General features: G+C 38.9%; 1 protein-coding gene across 5 annotated transcripts in view; it reads right to left on the bottom strand.

Annotated features, from left to right (window-relative positions):
- Window positions 1-25,580, bottom strand: part of ANO4 (anoctamin 4) — a 433,834-nt gene that overhangs the window by 170,257 nt on the left and 237,997 nt on the right. For all 5 annotated transcript variants that reach the window (XM_078076469.1, XM_078076470.1, XM_078076471.1 and 2 more), the window contains 2 exons: window positions 23,947-24,083; window positions 21,222-21,380 (listed from right to left, as the gene is read on the bottom strand). In XM_078076469.1, coding sequence (XP_077932595.1) covers window positions 21,222-21,380; window positions 23,947-24,083 — 296 coding nt within the window. The remainder of the gene's footprint in view (window positions 1-21,221; window positions 21,381-23,946; window positions 24,084-25,580) is intronic.

Raw genomic sequence — 25,580 nt, 5'->3', positions numbered from 1 at the left:
TAATACCATATATGTTAAAAAAAAAAAAAGCAGCAGCAGCAGGAGAGGAAGAATGAAGGGGGGGAAACTGGAGGGGGAGACGAACCATGAGAGACGATGGACTCTGAAAAACAAACTGAGGGTTCTAGAGGGGAGGGGGGTGGGAGGATGGGTTAGCCTGGTGATGGGTATTAAAGAGGGCACGTATTGAATGGAGCACTGGGTGTTATATGCAAATAATGAATCATGGAACACTACATCAAAAACTAATGATGTAATGTATGGTGATTAACATAACATTATAAAAAAAAGATGTGAGTTACATGTGAGAACATGTTTGTAATGATTGAGAAGAGAACAAAAACTGATAATGCAGAAGAGAGAGGTGACAGTTACAGGAGCAATGTTCTCGAGAAGGTGAAATGGGAGGGGATATAGCACATAATAGAAGGGTTCCTGGGATAGTGGCAGACACTTCATGCATAGCAACAGAGGGAAGACAGGGATAGGGATAGATGCAGAAGATCCCACCCGACTGCTTCTGTTCTCTATCAGAGCATAGGCAAGGTTATCAGTGGATCCTGTGTGTGTGGTGGTGGTACAAAGGTGAGACAGTCGACGGGTGAGAAGAAAATGTGGAATAACAGGTGGCCAACTCCCTCATCTATTTAGTCTCTGGTCAGATGTCACCTTCAATGAGCCCCCTACTCAATACCCTATTTAAAATCAGAGTTCCTTCACCCCCAGTACTCTCATATCCTGTTCTACTCTTCCCCTTGCCATATCACTTGCCACCTTCTAATATACTATGCTATTTTCTTATTTATTCTGTTTATTGTTCACTGTCTCCTTCATTAGAATGTAAGCACCATGAGGATAGGGTTCCTTTGTTTTGTTTACTGATGTTGATGATGGTGATGAAATGATGGCTAAAAACATGGTTGGGACAATTAATCAACAGGCTCATTATCATATTTGAGGTACTTCCCAGTGACATTTTAGAACATTTAAATTAATTCAAAGCAAGTTTTAGCTCCAAATATTTAAGGGTTTACTTAGACCTCTCTTTCCCTAAAAAGACTTCATTTTTTTTAAAGATTTATTTATTTATTTTAGAGGGGGGAGGGGCGGAGGGAGAGGGATAAAGAGAATTTCAAGCAGACTCCCCACTGATCACAGAGCCCAGTGTGGGCTTGATCTCATGACCCTGAGAGATCATACCTGAGCCAAAGTCAAGAGTTGGACATCCAACCAACTTAGCCACCCAGGCACCCCAACAGACTTCATTTTAAAGGGAGATAAAGGTACATGTTCACTAAGTATAAACAGAATTTTTAAAAAAAGGAAAATCACAAATTAAAATTCAGTACTGACTTGCTGATTGCTTTTCTTTGTTTTGCCAACCAAATAGAGTGCTGTATGACATAATGAATCAAGACTAGTAGTTGTTTTTTCATTCTACTAGAGTTTGTACAACTGCAGGGCGGGAGATCCCTTCCAGCCATCAGAATAACAGTGGATGCCTCAAACATAATGTATACAGTGTTATCCATGAGTTGCCGAATAAGAACTAGATTTCAGAAAACCCACAGGCACTTATTAGTTTGAAAAGCTGAATCAAGGCAGCCTCAAATGAATGCTAAAGTGATTTACTGCTCTGCACTCCAAAATAATATCCTGGCTAAACCAAGGAAGCTATAGACAGTGGAGGAGAAGAGGCCCCAAGAGGAGACATAATGCTTTTCTGAAACAGTAATAGACATGAGGTCTCACCATGTGTAATTTTCTTTCCTGCCTGCTGGACTGCTAAGGTCAAGGGAAACAGCGGGCAGTACAGTTTCATTCTTCTGCCTGCTCTACTCCCAGCCTTCCATAAAGCTCTTTTTAATTTCAACACATGTAAAAAAAGTCAGAATGGAGAACAGAGGTGGAAAAAAAAGAACTCTAGTGAGCAATAAACATCATTTTCTTGTAAGACCATCACAATCTTGGTTAAGTTTGCAGGTAATAGCTGACACCATTGGTTTATTAAAACTCTTGGCCTGAAAGAAATCCAGAAATGAGATGACTCTATTTAAATAGAAGCAAAATGGGATGGATTTGTTTGCAAAAAAGCTAAATGACACTACGTTAGACCACTTAAAAAAAATAACTAGGGGTGCCTGGGTGGCTCAGTTGGTTAACCGTCTGTCTTTGGCTCAGATTGTGATCTCAGGGTCCTGGGATCAGGCCCCGCAAGTCTGCTTCTCCCTCTCCCTCTGCCCCTCACCCCTGTTCGTGCTCTCTCTACTCTCTCTCTCAAATAAAATCTTTTAAAAAAATAACTAAAAAATGTATATCTAGCTAGTATCAGTCCAGTCATTAAGGCCTAGGAAAACAATTATATCTGACATGAATTATATTCATGGGAAATTGCTGAATGAGCATAAACAATGTGAAAGTCAAGATGAAATGATGATCCAGGCACTATGCTAGGCTCTGTAGGGAAGCCCTTGCAGTCCTCATGGGATTTCCATGAACTAATTAAATGGGGAAGCAGAGATGCACAGAGGAGCCCTGAGGCCTCAATCAGAAGTTATGCCTTTGCTCATACTGTTCCCTTTCTGGAATGCCATGCCCTCTACTTTCCTGCTCAGTAATACCTATTCATCTATTCATCCCAGGCCACTTCCTTGAGCCTTCTTGAAACCTCTGGACAGAGTTTGAAGTTTCCTTAGTGCTTTCACAGAAACTTTTCAGGCTGTGTACCAATCATCTGTTTCATAGCTAGCCAACAAGTTCCTCAACATACTGAGCATATTATGGCAGGTTATATTTTCCAAGGATGGCCCTGACAATAGCTTTCATTCTACACATCTTCTAGAACATTTCCACTCTTCATCAAAAGGTAGAATCTGTCCCTTCCCTTTGATATAGTAGAAGAAATGCTTCTCTATCTAGGTCATAAAAATGCACTTCTGCCTTGTTCTCTTGGAACCAAGCCACCATGTGACAGGGAAGTCTGAAGAAGAGGAGACTCAGAAAAGCCTGTGGAGAGATTACATGGAAAGGAATCAAGGCCCACAGCCCACAGGCCAGGTTGAGCTCTTGGCTAACAGCCAGCATTAACTTTCCAGCTCTGTGAATCAGCCATCTTGAAAAGGGGTCTCCCAGACCCCTAGAAAGAGCTGCTCTAGCTGATACTGATACAGAGAAAAGCTGTTCCTGCTGGCCCTGCCCAATTGCAGATTTGAGAGTAAAATAAATGAGTGCTATTTTAAGCTACCAGTTCTGGAGTTGTTATACAATAATAGGTAACTAAAACACTTTATTTTTGATTATCCACTGCCTGGCACAGTGCCTGGAATATGACAGACACTCAATACACATGTGCATGATGATCAATACTCTAACACAACAAGAGTTGGAAGTGGTGGAGAGGACCTTCCTCTTTTATTCCTCCTGTGGGCAGTTGTGGGGGGAGGAGTTTTCAGCTTGTCTTTCCTTTGTTCTTTCTCTTTCCTCTGCATCACAAATAGATGGATGTCTCTTTATGCAGGCTGTGAGTTACTATTCCTCAAATTAAAGATTTGGTCTCAATGAATTTAGCTCTGCTTTGAACAAAGAGAACTATTTGGTGTTAGCATCAAAACAAGGGTGTGGGTGTGGAGAAGTCACTGTGATTGTGGACAATTCACCCAGCCATGCCCATGTGAAACACCAGAAAGGGCTATCCCACCACCATCTTGGTGGGGGTGGTATTAAGGTTTATGACTTACAACTGTAAAACCATTTGGATATGACAGAGAGGGGGCTGGCATAGCCCTAAGTGAAAGGACAGGTGGCTTAGTCAATCCTGTTAGGAGTAGGGCTGATGGTTGCCTATAATGTTTTTTTGTCAGCTTGGCATCTCTGCCCCTTCCTAAGGCCTCCTCCCTATCGCTGAAAAAAATCTAGGACTACATTTTCCAGAATCCCTTTCCCTGTGAAAAGATGAGTGAAGCCTAGGTGAAATCTGGAAGATGGAAAAGAAGAAGCTATTTTTCCATCCCAGGTAAGCAGTTAGAGACAGTTGTATAAGTTATCAGTGTAAGTTAAAGACAGCTTCAGTAAGTTTTTTGAGAATCATTTGTGTCATAGTCAGACATTCTTGAGATCCCTATAGTGGCTTCCAGGCCAGCTCCTGGGACCCACCCTTATGGTATTTCAGGAAGAAGTTGGAGGTGGCTTCCCTACCCTTCACTCAGTAGCCTTTTCAGCAGTGGTGTAAGCTTCTATATTGAACGCTTCATTCTTGGAAGACACAGAATGGCTTATCCTCATGCAGAACCCTAACTCTAAGCAGTTAGAAACAGTAGGGAAGACATGAAAAGAAGAAACTTTAGTGTAAGTACAGACAAAAGCGTGGAAGAACTCAAAAAAGGTTGCACCAACAGAGGTGACAGCTAAACTGATGAATGGCAAAGAACAAGTTAAGGAGGCGGTTTGCAACAGGTCAGATCTCCCCAAAGAGAGACTGCTCAAGCATTTGATTTGTCCCTGCTCTGTGCCCTGGAAGAAGTCATTTAGATGCAAAACACCACAGTCCTCCCCCCACCCTTCCCCCAGCCAAACCAGCTGGTTCCCCCTCCCGTAGTATCACCTCCCTATTCAGTTGTTCTACTTAGTCTTCCTAACCTCATCTCTGCCCACACAAGCAAAAATGCAAGACAAAAGTAAAACAGTGGAAAACTCTAAACTGCCTTAAAGTGTAGGGCTTAGGAATGCAAATTCCAATTTCTCTGTGCGTATTAGCTCCCCCATTATTTTAGAGACTTTCTCTGAACTTCTGGAATGAAATAGTGACCCCTCCAGTATTCCTGCATATTTTCTCCATAGTACTCATCACATCTGACATATTTGTTTATTTAATGCCTCTATTCCCACAATAAGAGCAGATACTCATTAGATATTTGATGAATGAATAAAGAATGAATCCATCTGGAAAAGGAGTCATCAGACACTAACAACTGCTCTTAAAATATGCCTAAAACACAATAGGAAGTGAGTTAAACCTTGGTCTCTGCCTCAAGGGACAGTGCTGCATCATCACTTTTGCAACCAAAGTATATCAGGCTTGGTTAATAAAATTCAGCTTATAATTCATCTTTTTCAAAGTTTCCACCTGCAAGGATTACAGGTAGGAGACCGTGGATTTATAGTTTTCTGGACTGCTTCAAAACTTTGAAATTTCTCCACCTCATTAATGAATAAGTAGTGCCATATCCCCAGTATATATACTTTGAGTAATCTTCAGCAGTTTAAAATAACATGTAGTAAAAACAAAAGACACAAAAATAACAGCATAAATAAAGGACTTCAGTTCCGTTCAGAGGTGCAACAATGCAATGCCTACATTTGGTACATAGTAAGTGATGACAATGCAAAATGTGTTTTATATCAGACAAGTTCAGTTTAGACCACTAGGAAGTTTTTCAGATTATTTTGTCCTGTGGGATGGTAACAATAGTTCATAATACCAACTCAGTTCTTCAGCTGGGCCTTGTATAATGGGTATTTTTTTCTCATTAATGTTATACTGTCTTTAGCAAAGGAATATACATGAGTCATAAGAAATATACACTGATTTAGAATAAAGTTTTGAGTAAGTCAGTTCAAGATAACTTTGTACTGGTCATCTTGACCTGGCAACAGAAGTATCTTCCTAAAATAAGCAAAAGCAGTGGAGGCAATGATAATTAGGCCCTCGGATCTTTAACTGGTCTAAAAATTATAGTAAAAGTAAGGGGGTTGGTGGGGGAAAAGGAGAGAGAGAGGGAGAGAAACAGAAGAGACAGAGAGAAGAGAGGGAGACAGAGAATAAGACAGGGATAGAGAAGGAGAGAGAGGCCTCCCCCACAATTTGATGAAACTGTCTTAAGAAGATGGAGCAGTAACTGGGTATTTACCCCAAAGATACAAATGTAGGGATCCGAAGGGGTACGTGCACCCTGATGTTTATAGCAGCAATGTCCATAATAGCCAAACTGTGGAAAGAGCCAAGATGTCCATCGACAGATGAATGGATAAACAAGATGTGGTATATATATACCATGGAATATTATGCAGCCATCAAAAGGAATGAGATCTTGCCATTTGCAACGACGTGGATGGAACTGGAGGGTGTTATGCTGAGCGAAATAAGTCAATCAGAGAAAGACATGTATCATATGACCTCACTAATATGAGGAATTCTTAACCTCAGGAAACAAACTGAGGGTTGCTGGAGTGGTGGGGGGTGGGAGGGATGGGGTGGCTGGGTGATAGACATTGGGGAGGGTATGTGCTATGGTGAGCGCTGTGAATTGTGTAAGACTGATGAATCACAGATCTGTACCTCTGAAACAAATAATACATTATATGTTAAAAAAAAAAAAGAAGATAGCAGGAGGGGAAGAATGAAGGGGGGAAATCGGAGGGGGAGATGAACCATGAGAGATGATGGACTCTGAAAAACAAACTGAGGGTTCTAGAGGGGAGGGGGGTGGGGGGGATGGGTTAGCCTGGTGATGGGTATTAAAGAGGGCATGTTCTGCATGGAGCACTGGGTGTTATACGCAAACAATGAATCATGGAACACTACATCAAAAACTAATGATGTAATGTATGGTGATTAACATAATAATAATAATAAAAAAAAGAAGATGGAGCAGTGAGAACAAGGACGTGATTCTGATGGACTGATATGGGGCAGTTGTAGGTGACACCACAAACGACTGAGTCCTGGCAATGAGGTAAGACTTACCATTGGTATCTTTGCTACCTACCAGATCCTTTTAAGGCAAGGACCCTCAGGCCAAGAGGTGATGGGGTTGAATGCCTGAGATCATGAAACAGATGACCAATGGTTGAAGCCACTCCCTTTACTGTCAATACCAACAGCAAGCATTTACTGAGCACTTAATATGTGCCAGACTCTTACCTAAGCACATTATAACATGTTAACTCATTTGATCCTTATAATAGCCCTATTAGAATTATCTGCCACGTAATAAGTGAAGAAATTGAGGCAGTAAGAGGTTGAGAACCTTACTAGTTATTTATTAAGCCCCTGAAAGGCCAATCTTACCCTATCTTTCCCCTCAAATACATAGGTCTCTTTCTGATTCAAGAGTCTGATGTTAAGAGTGTTTAAATCAGTTAGTCTGCAATGAAATAGCTGCCTTTAGTTCCTCTAGCTACCTCATGTACACTGCAACACACTATATAATGTTGGATCAAAGAGTCTAACTCAGTGGTTCTCAACAAGGAATGATTTTGCACTCATCTGCTTCCCTTCCTGGCGATATAAGACAATGACTGAAGACATTTTTGGTTATCATAACTTTGGGAGGAGGCGCTACTGGCATCTAGTGGGTAGAGGCTAGGGATGCTGCTAAATATCCCTTGGTATACAGGACAGCCCCCTACAAGGAAGACTTATCCAGCCCAAAATGTCAATAGTGCAGAAGCTGAGAAACCCTGGAACTAAATTGATTGGTGTTACCTAGACACAACCATGGAAATCAGCTCTTCACTGACTGGGCAAAATTAAAATGCCCATATGCATTTCTTCTCTCTTTATTTCCATCAAGGACCCTCATGAATTCCCTGGTTATTGGGATCTCGAAGTGAGCCATCTGAACACCATAGACTTGGCAACATCTCTACTACAAACTCATTATCAGTGGTAGTGAATGCTAATGGTGCCTGGCCCAGAAGTCAAGCTTCCATGAATGTTGGAGAATCACCTTTTGTCAAAAAGGAGCAGCATCCACCTCATACCACCTCCACAAACCTCAGCCAATAACTAACATGGGGACCCTTGGTTTAAAGGTGACCCAGCTCTGTGATGCATTCTCTGCTGCAGAGCTTCCCTGTTGAATCAAAGAACACATTTTTGGCTTAGCTTTTCTCAAAGGGCACTGTCCTGCTCCCGGAGAGAAGGCAGGCAAATAACCTGGGGGCAGACAGTGTGGAAATAGTGATCTGAAAAATGCCTGCGGCACACAGCGGGGAGATTATTTGCTATTCTAGAGGCAGCATTCTGGGAGACATCTCTCTAGGAACAAAGGAACTGGCTGGTGCCATTTCTGTCCCCCACCCCTCAGCATAAACACAGAACCACCTGAGGGAAGCAGCTCAGCCCAGACACTGGCTGCCTAACTTGCTTACACCAATCTCCCCCAACACATACACACACACACGCCTCCCTACCCACCCCTATGCTGCTGTGGATCAGTCAAGCTTGCATCAGTCCCAGCATGGTGGGCCCCTTTCTCCAGAAGACCAGCACAAACTCCTGCTTACACCATGTCTCTTGACCAGGTAGTTCTGCAGGGCCTCAGTTCTGGTAGAGTCTGTGTCAGGTCTCATTTCACAAGCAGACAAGAGCACACCTAGTTAAAACTCACCACATTCAGGCCAGGAACCAAACATTGCCTGCTGCCGGCAAAGAGTCTCTGCAGATGACTGGCATGAAGGATAGAACAGTCAAAACACAACAGCAGAGCACACACAACACACACCAGAGACACTCCCTAAAGCGCCAGGCTCTGGGCACTCTATGACCTCTTCTTCATAAGGCCATTACTTTTAGGAGCAGGAAACATAATTGGCTTTTCTAACACAGAGAAGAAGGCAGAGACTTAGACAAAATGCCAAGATGGAGGAGTTTATCTCAAAAGAAAGAACAAGAGTGGCACCTGGGTGGCTCAGTCAATTAAGTGTCTACCTTTGGCTCAGGTCGTAATCCCAGGGTCCTGGGATCAAGCCCCACATTGGGCTCCCTGCTCCACAGGGAGTCTGCTTCTTCCTCTCCCTGCCTCTCTCTCTCTATCTCCCTGTCAAATAAATAAAATCTTAAAAAAAAATCTTAAAAATCTTAAAAAATCTTTAAAAAAAAAAGAAGAAAGAACAAGATAAGGCCACAGCCAGAGATCTAAGTGAAACATATAAGAAACATGACTAATGGAGAATTTAAAGTAACAATCATAAGGATACTCACTGGGCTTGAGAAAAGAAGACATGATTGAAACCCTTAAAACAGAGATAAAAGACTCCAGAGATGAAGAATACAATAAGCAAGATTGGAAACAGGCTCAATGCAATGAACAGCAGGCTGGAAGAAGTGGAGAAATTGATTAGTGAGGGACCTAGAAGACAAAATAATGGAAAACAATGAAGTTGAACAAAAGAGTAAAAGAAGAATTAAGCAACACGAGGATAGACTTAAGGAAATCAGTGACTCCATCAAACATAATAACATTCATATTACAGGAGTCTCAGAAAGAGCAAAAGGGGCAGAAAATTTATTTCAAAAAATAATGGCAGAATACTTCCCTAATCTGGGGAAGGAAACGGACATCCAGATTCAGAGGCAGAGAACTCCCAACAAAATCAACAAAAGAAGGCCAACACCAAGACATACTGTAATTAAATTTGGAAAATATAGTGATAAAGAAAAAATCTTAAAAGCAGCAAGACCAAAGAAGTCCTTAACTTACAAGGGGAAATCTATAAGGCTAGCTGAAGATTTCTCACCAGAAACTTGGCAAGCCAGAAGAGAGTGGCATGATATGTTCAAAGCACTGAGTGGGAAAAATCTGCAGCCAAGAATACTCTATCCAGCAAGGCTATCATTCAGAATAGGAGGACAGATAGAGTTTCCCAGACAAACAAAACCTAAAAAAGTTTGTGACCACTAAACCAGCTCTACAAGAAATATTAGAGGGGACTCTGAGTGTAAAGGAGAGACCAAAAGTGACAGGATCAGAAAAAATGTCCAGAAACAACCAAAAAACAAGTAATAAAATAGGAATAAATACATATCTATCAATAATTACTTTGAATGTAAATGGACTAAATGCTCCAATCAAAAGACACAGGGTGTCAAAATGGACTAAAAAAAAAAAAAAAAAAGCAAGACCCATGTATATGCTGCTTATAAGAAACTCATTTTAGACCTAAAGACACCTGCAACTTGAAAGTGAGGGTGTGGAGAAACATTTATCGCACAAATGGATGTCAAAAGAAAGAGTAGCAATATACATATCAGACAAAATAGACTTTTTTATTCTTGTATTGTTTTTATCCTGCTTTGGTATTAGGGTAGTACTGGCTTCATGGAATGATTTTGAATGTGTTACCTCTATTCCATTATTTGTAAGATTTGATAAAAATTGTCATAAATTTTTTTTTAAATGTTTGGTAGAATTCACCAATGAAATCATGTGGTCTTGGGCTTTCCTGTTCTGGGAGATTTTTGGTTCCTAATTCAACTTTCATTCTTGTTATTGGTCTAAGAAGATTTCTTATTTCTTGGATTCAAGATTCATGATTCAATCATGGTAACTTGTGCATTTTTAAGAATTATCTTTTTTTTTTTGTAAGTCATCTGATTTGTTAGTATATAATTGTTTATAGTAATCTGTTATCACACTATGTATTTTCTGTGGTTATCTGTTGTATTGTTTCCTCTTCCATTTCTCATTTTGTTTTTTGAGACTTTTTTTTTCTTAGTTAATGTAGTTGCCAATTTTTTTGGGGGGGGGACTGGCTATTACTTTCAATGTTATGTTATTGCTTATTCTGGTCTTTATTTTATTTCTGATTTTTCTTTGTTATTTCTCTACTAAATTTCAGCTAAGTTTCTTCTTTTTCTAGTTCCTTGTGGTGTTATGTTTATTTGAACTTTTCTTAATACAAGCATGATAGCATAAATTTTACTCTAACATCTGCTTTTGCTGTATCCCATAGGTTTTGGAATACTGTTTTCTTTTTCTTTTGTTTTGAGACATAGTTTGATTTGCCATTTGATTTTTTATCTGACCCCTGGCTTGTGCAGTAGTGTGTTAATATTTACATATTAAATATTTAATATTTACAGTGTAGATTTTCCAGTTTTGTTTATTGTTGATCTTTTGTATTATTGTGGCTGAAAAACATACTTGGTAAGATTTCAGTCTTCTTAAATTTGTAGTACTTGTTATGTCTCTTTTTATGTGATTTAACCAGGGGATTCTTCTGTGTGTACTTGAAGAAAATCTGTACTCTATTTTTATTGGATGGAATGTTTTACATATATATTTTAGAACCATGTATTCTGAAGTATGCTTCAAGTAAAAAATATTCTTGTTGAAAAAAAATAATAACTGTAATTGAGGGTACTCATTTAAAATAAAGCTTATCAGAGGGGAGGTGGGTGGGGAGGGGAGGTGGGTGGGGGGATGGGTGAAATAAGTGAAGGGGATTAAGAACTCACTTATCATGATGAGCAATGACTAATGATGTATAGAACTGTTGAATCACTATATTGTATACTTGACACTAACGTAACACTGTCTGTCAACTAGAGTGGAATTAAAATAAAAAACTCAATGAAAAAGCCAATGGTAACCCCTGAAAGACACTGCTATGGTCTGAATGTTTTATGTCCCCCGAAAATATGTTGAAATCCTAATCCCTAAAGTGATGATATTAAGAGGTGGGAGTATTTGGAAGGTTATTGGGTCAGAAAGGTGGAGGCTTCATGAATGGGATTAGAGCCTTATATATAAAAGAGATCCCAGAGAGCTAACTCACCCCTTCTGCCATGTGAAGACACAGTGAGAAGGCAATGGCTCTGAACGAGGAAGTGGGCCCTCAGCAGACACCAGATTTGTGGGTTGCTTGATTTTGGACTTCCCAGTCTCCAGAACTGTGAAAAATTTCTATTGTTTATAAACCATCTAGTCTGTGGTATTTTGTTATAGCAGCCTGAATGGACTAACACAGACCTTCAAGGAACCTCTAGGGCTTTGATGTTCAGAGAAAAATCTGTTTTATCTGCTCTTTGCTTATGATTATCCTTAAATTTCTTTTCCCTTTACCTCAACCTGAGACCCTTGGTAATACATATGTGTGACATATAAGGAAGTAGAGATTATTAAGTAAAGTAAATCTCTCTTTTAAGGCCAGAAAGCACTAGAGGACAGGAATTTGGATAGTTCAGTTTGTCCTGACACTCATTATCATGGTTTTAACTATGAAGGAAGGGAGGAGTCCCTGTTTCTCTTCTCCTCATATCTCAGAGCTTTGGATCCTGAGAGAGCATCTACAGCAACTAGCTGGATATGGTTGCAGAACATACACAGGGATGAAAAAGAGAAAGGGTAGTATGAGCAGGAAGCCTATGTAGGCAGAGAACATCTGGGTGAAATTAGTTTTAAATGGGGAAATCTTTGTGATTTTCCCTTGATTAGGGTAAAGCAAGACTAGGATGGGCAAACAAGTATAGTTTAGGTGTTTGTTTTTTAAAGCTCTGATCTATAACTTCATTCCCTGATGAATCCAAAACCAAATCCTCTGGAAGCAGATAAATATCTGAACCTTGACAATGCTAAACTTGTTACCTAATGTATTCTGAGTTTTTCCAAGAGCATTACAGATAATGATGAATCTCATTAATGCATATACATTAGCAACATATGGTCAGTTGATGTTGCTATTCCTAATGGTTACATTTTAAGGCATTTGTAAACTATACAAAAAACTTTCTGAAGTTTGCCTTGAAAACTATTTTAAAAGTAAGTGTTAATAGCTGGGTCATAGGGTAGCTCTATATTTAATTTTTTGAGGCACCTCCACACTGTTTTCCAAAGTGGCTGTACCAACTTGCATTCCCACCAACAGTGTAAGAGGGTTCCTCTTTCTCCACAACCTCTCCAACATTTGTTGTTTCTTGCCTTGTCAATTTTTGCCATTCTAACCGGTATAAGGTGGTATCTCAATGTGGTTTTGATTTGAATTTCCCTGATGGCTAATGATGATGAACATTTTTTCATGTGCCTGTTAGCCATTTGTATGTGTTCTTCAGAGAAGTGGCTGTTCATGTCTTCTGCCCATTTTTTGACTTGATTATTTTTTTGGGTGTTTAGTTTGAGAAGTTCTTTATAGATCTTGGATACCAGCCCTTTATCTGTAGTGTCATTTGCAAATATCTTCTCCCATTCCGTGGGTTGCCTCTTTGTTTTGTTGACTGTTTCCTTTGCTGTGCAGAAGCTTTTTATCTTGATAAAGTCCCAAAAGTTCATTTTTGCTTTTGTTTCACTAGCTTTTGGAGATGTATCTTGAAAGAAGTTGCTGTGGCCGATGTCAAAGAGATTATTGCCTATGTTCTCCTCTAAGATTTTGATGCATTCCTGTCTCACATTGAGGTCTTTCATCCATTTTGAGTTTATCTTTGTGAATGGTGTTAGAGAATGGCCGAGTTTCATTCTTATGCATGTGGCTGTCCAATTTTTCCAGCACCATTTATTGAAGAGACTGTCTTTTTTCCATTGCATATTTTTTCCTGCTTTGTTGAAGATTATTTGACCATAGAGTTGAGGGTCCATATCTTGGCTCTCTATTCTGTTCCATTGGTCTATATGTCTGTTTTTGTGCCAGTACCATGCTGTCTTGGTGATCACTGCTTTGTAATATAGCTTGAAATCGGGCAACGTGATGCCCCCAACTTTGTTTTTCTTTTTCAACATTTCCTTGGCGATTTGGGGTCTTTTCTGATTGCACTCCTGGGTATTTACCCCAAAGACACATAGTGAAAAGAAGGGCCATATGCACCCCAATGTTCATAGCAGCAATGTCCACGATAGCCAAACTGTGGAAAGAGCCCAGATGCCCTTCAACAGATGAATGGATAAAGAAGATGTGGTCCATATATACAATGGAATATTACTCGCCATCAGAAAGGATGAATACCCAACTTTTACATCAACATGGGTGGGACTGGAGGAAATTATGCTAAGTGAAAAAGTCAAGCAGAGAAAGTTAATTATGATTTCACTTATTTGTGGAACATAAGGAACAGCATGGAGAACATTAGGAGAAGGAAGGAAAAAATGAAGGGGGGGAATTGGAGGGAGAGATGAACCATGAGAGACTATGGACTCTGAGGAACAAACGGAGCATTTTAGAGGGGAGGGGGTAAGGGGATGGGTTAGCCTGGTGATGGGTATTAAGGAGGGCACGTCCTGCATGGAGCACTGGGTGTTATACGAAAACAATGAATCGTGGATCACCACATCAAAAACTAATGATGTATTATATGGTGACTAATATAACATGATAAAATAAAATTTTTAAAAAAGTGTTAATATACTTTATTTAGCTGTTATAACTATAATGATGATAATAAAGATTTATTAAATGCTTAAAATATGACAGGTATAGAGCTAAGCACTTGATATGAATTCTCACCTAACTATCATAATAACCATGAAATATATCTCATTAGTCTCATTTTGTAAATGAGCTAACTTCCCCAGAAGCACACAGCTTTTAATGGTGGAAAAAAATAAGCACTGAGACTGTCTAGCCCTAGACTCCTAATCACTCTATTAGCTATCTATGACTATATAACAGAGTACACCATGAATTTACAGGCTTACTACATACACTAGGGATTTCAGAGTTTCTGTAGGTCAGAACCCAGGCACAGCATAGCTGGCTTATCTGCTTTGGGGTCTCACCAGGTTCCAATACAACTCTTGGTTAGGGCTACAGTCTCATCAGAGGCTCAAGTGAGGAAATGGATCTGCTTTTAAATTACCCCCAGTTGTTGGCAGAATTTACCTCCTTGTGGTTGTAGGACTGAGGTCCCTGTTCTCTTGCTGGCTGTCAACTGGGGGAAACTCTTGACTCCTAGAGGCTTCCCCACCTTTCTTTGTACCTGGCCTCCTTCATAGACTGTCTTACAACATGGTAGCTTACTTCCTTAAAGCCAACAAACAAGAGTCTCCCTAATACAGTTGACTAAGATGGAGTCTTATATACCATAATATCACAGAAGTGACTTTCTACTACATTTGCCGTAGTTTATTGGTTAACAGCAAGTCACAAGTCCTGCCTGCATTCAAGGGGAGGAAATTATACAAAGGTGTGAAAACCATGAGGCAGGTCTCACTGACTTTAAGGTTCTTTGACCACAACCACTAGGCAAGTAACAAAATGGAATCATGCTTGCGCCAACTTTTCAATTTTTGCCAAATGTGCATATCATCTACAATATTTTAATTATTTAATATTTATTTATTTAATATTTACTTATTTAAAATAATTTAATTATTTTAATTTAAGGTAAAGTAAAATAAAAAAACAAAGATTTATACTGTACTATGTATTTGCTTATATGGTCTCACTTAATCGTTGCACAATTCATGGTAAGCAATATCATCTTCCTTATTAAAAATACGGAAACTGAGATCCAGAAATGTTTGGTAAGCCACTCAAGATGACACAGCTGGTAAGTAGTTGTAACAAGATTCAAATCCATGGCTCCTGGCAGTCAAAGTGCACAAGAACTACAGTCTAGACAGCACCCAACTTCATTAGAAATCCCAACTTTCCTCATTCCTTTTCCTAACTCTACCTGTCTCCTCAGCCTTTCTCCTGACCTCCTCAACTCTGAGATCCATCTTCAAATACCAGAAATCAACACAATATAAGAAAGAAGAGAAAGTATGCTCAGGTTTTGATCCTAGCTTTATCTCTTGTTGGCCTTGTCCCCTGGGGCAAATTATTGCTTTGCTTCAATTGTCTCATCTATAAAATGGGGAGGGATGATAATAGTAGGTGCTTAATAAATATGAGTTAAAATTTTAATACTATTTTTGTCATAATCTCAAAGGAAAACGTCCAAGATAACTAACTTTGAGTGTTGTGTATGTGTTTATTGCAGTTAGGTTTTCAATCCTTCCAGAAATAAGTGAAAATAGAAAAAATTTTGACAGAATGCATTATTTTGCATTTTTGTGTGTGTGCACACGTTTTTAAAGCTTACTATAATTAATCACATTTAGGAGCAATGATGTTGAGTAGGACTGAGTGGATGGGATCTTGAGCCCAAAGCCAAGAGTTGGCCTTAGCTAGGAGCATGGTCAGGATACCCTTAGCACGAGAAGGAAGGTTGCATTTGTGGGCACAGATGCAGGCAAGTGGGTCCCTGCAATGGGAGGAACTTATGGTCATTCTTTTCTTACTGCTTCAAGGACATTACTCCGTAAATTCTTCCTTCGCTCTTCTACGACAATTTTGCAAAGTAAGTGATTTTTATTAACATGAAAATATGCAGTTATTTCTCCCATCTTAAATAGAAAGAACTCTTTCTTGACCCAACTTCTTACTCCAGTTATCACCCCATTTCTCTCTTTTGAAAGAGCTACTTATAACTGCTCTCTCCAATTTTCTCCTCCCATTCTTTCTTGAATATACCTCGGTCATGCTTTCACTTTCACCTCCCCACAGAAACTTCCCTTGCCCAGCTCACTAAACTCATTCACATTGTTAAATTCAATAGCTAACTTTGGTCCTGATCTTACTTGCTCTCTCAGCAGCATTTGACACAATCGCTCCCTCCTGAAACACTCTCCTCCAGGCACTACCACCTCTGAGTTCCTTCTGGCTCCTTTCTGCTGACTCCTTTATCCTCCAAATTCACAACACAGGTATGTCCCACAGTTCAATACTTGGATCTCTTTTCCATTTGTAGTCATTCCATTGGTGAGCTCATCCCAGTGTATCTCTCCCAGTCAGAGCTCTCCTGTATTCCAGACTCTTCTGTCCTACTTAGCATCTCCAACACTGGGACACACCAAGCTTAACCTGTCTATAAGAGGACCCACTCTTCTCCGCATCCCTGTAAATGGCAACTCCTTTCTTCCAACTCCTTAAATGAATAGCATAAACAGATAAACAGCCTGTGACCCTTCTCTCTTACATCACTCTCTCAAAGTGTCTGAAATTCCCATAAGGTCTACTTTCTACTCTTCTCAACATTTCTGCTGTGTGCTTGACCAACCCACCATCCTCTCCTAATGAACAACAAATCTCCTAATGAATCTCCCTGCTTCTGCCCTTGCCATGACTCCCCTTTCCATTGTCCAAAATCAGCAGGCAACCCGCGTGACCCTAATAAAACAGAAACCAGATCTGGTCATGCCTCTGCTCAGAACTGTCCAAGGATGTCCTTGTCACTCAGAAAAGCTAAAGTTTCCCAGTGACCACTAAGGCCTGATGTCCTCTGTCTTCCATTGTCTCTCTGGAGTAATTTCTCACTATTCTCCACCTTGCGCAGTGACTACTGTCATATTGGCCTCCTCACTGTTCCATGAACACACTAGGGAAGCTTCTGCCTCAGTGCCTTTGAACTTACTGTTCCCTTTTCATGGAAGAGAGGTCTACCCTTGCCAACTTCTATAAAATTACAAATCCCTTCCAACACTTCCTGCTTTACTTTCTTCCCCATAATGTTTACTGATATTTTATATACATTTACTTTTTAATTTTGTGCTTAAGTTCCAACAGAAAGGGCTTTCTGTCTGTTTTACTTACTGCTGAGTTCCTAAGTACTTGAAGCAGTGCCTGGCATAGAGGGAGTGTGCGTGTTTGACGAATGAATTAACTATCATCAAAATGGTATGATTTATCTAATTATAGTTATTTCTGTGGGTCTAAAGAGAAAGAGCACTTCATTAATACACTACTACTCACACATTCCAAGCAATTCAAAAGTCATCTACAATTTGATTATTTATATGAAGGAAAAGATAAACTTCTTATTGATGATAATCATTTCAAAATAGGTACCAAAACGCCAATGACGAACATAAAATTATTTAAAATTTTTCATTTTAGAAAAAAAATCTGAAATGGAAAATGTAAGTAAATATGAGTTTACCTTTAAAAAGGGGGATTTCCTTAAATAGACACTAAGAAGCAGATCATTTGGACTTAATGATACTTCACTTGGGAATTTTGCTGTGGACTGCTTTCTCTGGGCTAATATGAAAGATGAGTTACAGAATGTTAAAGACCCAGGGTGCCACAAGCACTTAGCTGCTGACTAATCAGGCAGGGGTAAAGTTTTTTTTTAGAGAAGATTAAATTTGACTATGTCTTCACTTTTATCATGAATTAGATTCTCCTAGTTGTTTCTTGAAATTCAGTGTTAAAAGAGAAAACCATTCTCTTACTGTCAAAATGTTCAACTACAGAGCCTGTCTTTACCCATTTGAAGGCAAAACCTCTAGGTCTGTGAAACATGTTTTCCATTAATTGTTGGGCATCAGGACACACAGCTAATGAAGAAAAAAACACTAATCATACAATGTATTTAGTGTTAATCATTTTCTATATATATGGATTCATAGTAGGCTTTCTGGGTTTTCTTTTTTGTTTTCCACCTTGAACTAAGTTCTTTGTTTTCTGTGTAAAAGAGTGAAGTAGCTTCTGGAAGCTGAAATAGCTATTGATATTATGGTCTCTTGGCTGTAGATGTTTATAAAACACTTGATTTAAATAAGAGTGCTTTTGATGGCTTCTAAATCTAATAACACAATGTAGATACAAGTTTATTGTTCAACTAAGGGACATTCTATTTTAATTATTAGTGACAGGGAAAAAATTAATTTATCTATAATTGCCTGCTACCTCTCAGGCAGAGAGGAACCTCAAAGACTCTCCTTGCTGAGCCTGCTGTGGCCATGAGAACACAGAGCAGAGCTCAGAGGCTGAATTAGGGCCAATTATGCCATGTATGCAAAAGACGAGCTGGGCAGTGGGAACGGCTGCTTAGAACGAAGGTTCCAGAAAGAGGAAAATCTAGCTGTTGGTAGTGGATAGAGAATTGTGGGGAAAAAGGAGAAATAGGAATGCTGCCGTCCAGAGAAGTCTTGGAGGGAAAAGGAAGAAGAAATGCTTAGATAAGTTTTTATAAAGTTTTCTATATGGTGACATCACCCTTTTTCGAATTGCTATTTTTTCTAATATACATTAAACAAATACCTAGCTATTAAAATTTCAAGAAGTCACAACCAAACAAAATTATCTTGTATACAATCAAAATCATACAGCAATCATCCAGCACACCATGGTCAGCAAAACTGGGTAACAAAAGGCAGAACAATTCTCTGCTGCCTGCTTTAATTCCAGTAGATGAATACTGTAGCACAGACGATATTTTAAGAGACACATAGAAGATTTGCAATCTCTGTAGTATTGGGTATTATTCAGAAAAGTATTGAACTTTTTGAGTTTTAACTAATAAGTCATAAAATGGCATTATAATGATCTAGGCAGAAGTAACCCCAGGAATGGAGAACATAGTTACGAAGCTTAAAATAGAAATCTCTCAGTAATTGAACAAAGCTACATAGTTTTGATGGGAATTAAGACTCTGACAGAGTCAGGGGCGCCTGGGTGGCTCAGTTGGTTAAGCGACTGCCTTCGGCTCAGGTCATGATCCTGGAGTCCCTGGATTGAGTCCCACATTGGGCTCCCTGCTCGGCAGGGAGTCTGCTTCTCCCTCTGACCCTCCCCCCCTCTCATGTGCTCTCTCTCATTCTCTCTCTCTCAAATAAATAAATAAAATCTTTAATAAAAAAAAAAAAAAAGACTCTGACAGAGTCAGAATGGATCAGAAGAAGGACTTTCATTATTAAGGATCAGGTGGCAATTCACATTGCTTTATATAAAAATTCTGAATAAGGAATAAGAATAAAAGGTGAAGGAATGATTTTTAAGGATAAAAATATTAGGGGTGCCTGGGTGGCTCAGTCAGTTAAGCGTCTGCCTTCGGCTCAGGTCATGATCCCAAGGTACCGGGATTGAGGCCCATGTCGGGATCTCTGCTCAGCAGGAAGCCTGCTTTTCCCTCCCCCTCTGCCTGCTGCTCTGCCTGCTTCTGCTCTGTCAAATAAATAAATAAAATCTTAAAAAAAAATAAAAATATTAATGCACTACCAATGTTAAGAAAAGAGTATACAGTTGTCTCCATAAAGAAGAAGATTTATCAAAGATACGTTCTATGGGTAGAACAAAGATTTCCTGGAACCCCACAAAAGTGGAAACAACATATTTAACTCTGTGTGTTGCTCCAAGGAAACCTCCAACTGAGACAGTCTTTGGAGAAACCCGGATTCACTTTCCTGAGAAGGAGAACCTGTTGTGGCCACAATCATCTTGCCATTTTTTTTTTAAGATTTATTTATTGGAGAGAGAGAGCAAGAAAGAAAGAGTGAGAGAGGGTGTGCTCGCAGGAGGAGGGGCAGAGGGAGAGGGAGGGAAAGGGAAAGAAGCAGACTGTGCACCAAGCAAGGAGCCAGATGCCAGGCTTGATTTCAGGACCCTGAGATCACCTGAGCTGAAATCAAGAGTCAGATGCTCAACCGATGGAGCCACCCAGGCGCCCCTTGCCATTTTTCTAATTCTCTTTTTGGAGATGTTCCAGAAAAACACTGCTCTGTTTCATAAATGCTCAAGAGTTGAGGTCAGTCTAACAGATCTGGAAAAATCCCACATATCTAAAGTGTCTTAAGATCAGCATGCAATCTGTGTGTGCCATACAAAGAACGTGGATGTCTGATTTCAAAGATCTATCCCCTCAACCTTGAGAAGCAGAATCAGAAGCAAACATTTTTAACTGCCAATATGTTCTTCTCATTGACTATGAAAAGCTCCAGAGGCTTTGCAAAATGTTTAAGGAAAATGTAAGAAGAGTTATGTAATCTAGCTAACAGGGCCAAGTTCTATAAATGTTCATGGTATTTTGCGGTACACAATAATCTCATTGTGGGCCAGAGGTGTGGCTGGGCCTCTGGTACCTTCCTTAGTAATCTTTCCCTTAAAAATCCCTATACGGAGAAAGAAGAAGGGGAGAGAACAAAACACTGGTAAGGTAACCCTTGAGTTACTGAGCCTGATAAAAAGACACCTGAATGTCTCTTAAAATGGAATCATTTTCTATAGTCCAGCTGTTTTTGGCCAAATCAGCCAGACAGTCTCTCCTGGTATGTGAGGATGCCCAAGCTCATTATGTTTCCTGAAATGTAAAAGGAGGCTCCAGAGTGGGATGATTGCATTTTATCCAAAGTTTTCTTAAATCCATGTAATAGAACCCTCCATTCACACAGAGAAACTGCAGACATAGGAATTCAGGTAAATCGTAACACTTTGAAACAACACTTAATTGAAATAAGAGTATTTTGATTTTCATGGAATCTTTTGGCATTATAATGCTCTCAAAGGCAAACTGTGCTTCGAAAAATTAATTATTGGAACATTCCCCAAACACTGCAGACTGGCAAATTCTGACCAAATGAAATGTTCTGTTAATATAACGAACATAACATAATGGCTTATTTTTAAATCGCCTCTCAATATGAATAGATGCATATTTGTGTTTCTTCTCACCCAAGCAAACTATTTACCTCTTTCTCCATTTGTAATCCTTCTGCTCTAATATTTCTTTCAAATACTTCTCTCTTTTCGGTCTGTGGGTTGGATTTTCTGTACACAAGAATATAGTCAATTCGACACTTTCCATCTCTGAAGTAAAGTCCATTTGACTTGTTTTTTTCCGGCACTGTCTGCACACAGAGAGAAAGAAACCAGTTTAAGACACTCATAAAAATGAGCCTGAGGTAATATTAAAGAATTAAAAGTAAATGAATTTTTCATTGTGTTTTACCAAAATTACATTTTTATTAATGAAAAATGTAAACAGTAGGGAAGAAAAAACAAGAATTGGAAAAAGAATTGTGCGAAGTGGACAAAACTTAAGACACCTAACAATAATACCAAATGTTGGCAAGGATGTAGGACAACTGAGAATGATCATATTCTAAAAGTGAGAGTGAGAACGGATATACTTACTCTGGAAAACACACTGGCATTATCTTGTAAAATTGAACATTTGGATAACATACAACCCATAACAAGAAAAATCCTTATTAAAGCAACTTGGAGACATATATATGACTATCTATAGCAGCATTGCTCATAAGAGTAGAAAATAAAAAATGTGAATCAATTCAAATGTCCATGGACAGGCAAATAGGTAAATAAATTGTGGGACAGTCATACAGTGGAATAGCAGTAAAAATGAATGAACTACAGTTACATCGAATAGTAAGCACATATCTTAAAACAACATAGAAAAAAAACAAGTCACAGAAGACTTCATACTACATGATTTTTAATAAAGCACAAAATAAAATGAATCTAGAAAGAAGTTTTTAAGGCTATGTATGTGCATGGTAAAGCTATTTTTAGAGCGAGAGAATAAAAAACAAAAATTCAGGAATATGGTAGAGGGATGGGATTAAAAGTAGCTTTGGTGGTTTTAGTATTATCCTAGTTCAACATTCCTCAAAAATTTTGCCCACGGTAAGAAAAAAACATTTTACTTTGTGATATCTGTGTGCATATGTAAACATACCAAGGATCTGAGACAAAAGTTTCACAAGACAATACTTATCCTTTCTACTTGCATACATGCTAATATTAATTTTCCATTCCACTAAAAATAATTGGAGTTAGTAACCCACAACTAGGTTGCCATGATAATTTGAAAAATATCATCTTAGTTCATCAGTTGGATGGTAGTTTAAGGTGTTCATTTTATTATTATGCTTCAAAACTTACATGTAAGTTATAAGTATTATTTTGTAGTGACTACATATATAAAAATTAAAGAACAAAATAGTAGGTATAATTTTCTTCTAGGCTCCATAGGCTTGTTATAATCATGCACAACACTGAAAGAGACTATCAAGTACAGGCCGGTTAGGCTCGAGCCAGGTTTCTCAGGCTGATAGATTTCAAAAACATGTCTATGAACCTAGGAAGTGGAAATGGGATTAGGGGGCTGGCTACCTTTTCTATAGGCCCAGTTTACATCAGTTTTCAAGTAGTGGTGTATGGGAGGCAAACATACCAGACCTCCAAGGTCATTGCTATAATGTACATTCTTGCATAAGTGCTATGCATGCCAGCTCATCCAAAAGGGAAAATATTAGCCAGAAGGGATGGAAATGTCACATCCCATGCCTTGGTGTAGACATTCTCAATAGATGATCAATCCTCACTGATTATTTTTTTTGGTTTTTGCTTTAAGAGGTACTCAGAAGCCTACCCAAACAAACACTTTCTTAACAATTATTTGCCAAGCAAATAATAATAATCTAAATCTGTAGATTTAGCACATCAGCATCTGCCTGCAAAAACAAGGTCTCAGCCACGGCATCATGAGGGGGGTTAGCAAAGCCTTAACCCTCCTGAGACTGTTTCCTTATCTGTAAGTTAAGGAGATAAGACTAGGTGCTCTTTGAGGTCCCTTTTGAGATATCTCCTTTATGTCACATCATAGTACTCAAGGTAACTGTGTGAAGAGATGACAAAGGAATGAGGTTTAAAAAAAAAATACATGGACAGTAGCATATGGTGTTGGTAGAAAGAGGTCTGGGAAGCTTGGTAGAAGTAAACAATTTTTCCTGTTCAAAGGCGTCATCCTGTCAATGGTTAACTGGCTCTGGAATAATAAGAACAAGAGGACTATGCAATAAAAGACTCTTATTTTGTGTTCCTATTACCTATACCTAATGCATATACAAAGAAGGTATTAAACTCCACTGAGACAAAATCTAAGCAAGAGTGAATGCCCCTAACAAAAGACTTTTCTTCCAAAACGACATATGAACAGATGGATCTATTTACACTTGCAATGAGTTTCCAGATTACAGAGGCAAACAGAAACTACTGAAAGCTGGTCCATTTTGTGTGACTGTTCTATGTGCTGGGGGATTTACACAAGGAAGTCCATGCTTGTAAAGCTTTCTTTCTACTAGTGACACTCAGAATGTAGACTATCATAAAATGACAAGTGGTTTTATCTCCCTTTATATGAACGAAATGTCTCTAGGTATAAGAAGGGAAATACATCACTTAGTGAAAGTTTGTTTTAAACATAGGTAGATTCAGGATCCCTGAAATGTGCTAGACCTATGGAGGAAATCAAAAGAATATAAGACCTGCCCCTTGTTTTCTGGAAACCTACAGTTCAATGAAATGATGACTTTAAACAATCCACTGGAATATGCTTCACAGGTTTCCACCTGGATGAAATATTGTACTTGTGAGAAATCATACACTTACCTCTCCTCCTGCTTCCAATCTGCTAGCATCATCTGAAGTACTGGTCAGGTTTCCAGGGTGAAGCAGAGAATCGTCATCTTTGCAAGGGCTGTTGACAGCTTCTAATTCATCAAAAAGAATATTGACATCCTTGGCCACTAAAACCAAAATAAATACATTACAAGTGGGGTTAAGAATTTGGGATCTTAAAAGAAATACCAAAATAGAAGACACCTCTCTTTGGCTTCATATTTGTTCATTGTTTCAATAACACCTTGAATGACAGGTATATTATTTCCTAAAAGAAAAAGATGTCAGATATAAAATATGTTTGATTAAAGAGTGTCTTGATTAGGCAAGATCAAGGACAATGTGAAGCAAAGTAAAGTACCTCCATAATATAAATAAAATTTGCCTTCAATGACAAGAGGAGGTGTTATGTTTGTTTAGTTTTCTTTCACATACTTGTTTAGCATAAAGTACTTTCACTTATTACTTCTAAGAACTCATTCTCTGTGTTGGACATAACCTTTGTTATTTTATCTCATTTTATTTTTCATGAAAGTGCTATATAACTTGCTAAGTGAACCCATATTATGTGCCAACTGCAAGGTTCAGTAAGATCTATAATTTTATTCCTTTGTTACTTCCCAAGGTCTAATAACGAAAACCTCATGCAGTAATAAAGCATGCAGTTAGGTTTTCTGCATTTCTTCTTTCTCTAATCATGAATTGAAATCATGAAGTTACCCATTCAGGGGCTTTCCCAAGAGACTGTTGATGCCAATACATAAAGCACTATATATCAGATTTCCAAATAAAGACTATAACGGTCAAATGCATAATGCCTTGAAGTGGACCAGAAATGACAGTTCAGCAGTAGTTAGTGCCAGGTACAGGACCCTTCCTTAGCAACTCCAATGACAGACCAACATTGCAATCACTCAGGGTTTTTAACCCACCACAAGCTGTGGCGCAGAATGATTTGTAGGCAATACAGTACTATTCACATAGCACATACAAGAGTATTCATCCTTTCATTCAAAAAATTTTTAGAGAGGTGCACACTATGTTTTGCACAGAGTTGAGTGATAGCCATACCCTGATAAATAAAAGTGACTTGTCTTCCTGCCCTTGTGGTAGTAAGTAAACAAAACAAATAGTCGAAGAATGGTAAATTGCATTGAGTGCTATAAAGAAAAGAACACAGTATGGATATAGAAGGAATAGAGATCATCTACTCAGATGGTGTGACCAGGTTCTAAAGCAGCTCATTTAACATCTAAGTTTTTCTTCTGTAAAATAAAATCGGCATGGCAATAAAATTAACATTTACTGCTTAGTATGATAGGCTGAATCATGGCCCCCAAAAGTGATCGAATTCCTGGAACACATGAATATGTTACCTTCTATGGCAAAAGGGACTCTATAGATGTGATTAATTCAAGGATCTTAAAATGGGAGATTATGTTGGATTATATGTGTGGGCCCAGTGGAATTACAAGGGAGGCAAGAGGGTCAGAATCAGAGAGACAGATTGGAAAATGCTAAGATGTTGGCTTTGCAAATGGAGGACAGAGCCATGAGTCAAGGAATGCAGATGCCCAAGAATGTAGGGAAAGGCAAGAAAGCAGATTCTCCCCTAGGCCTGCAGA

Source organism: Halichoerus grypus, chromosome 6, assembly GCF_964656455.1.
Source record: "Halichoerus grypus chromosome 6, mHalGry1.hap1.1, whole genome shotgun sequence".
In the NCBI taxonomy this organism is placed as follows: Eukaryota; Metazoa; Chordata; class Mammalia; order Carnivora; family Phocidae; genus Halichoerus; species Halichoerus grypus.
This window is presented reverse-complemented; position numbering and strand designations above follow the sequence as displayed.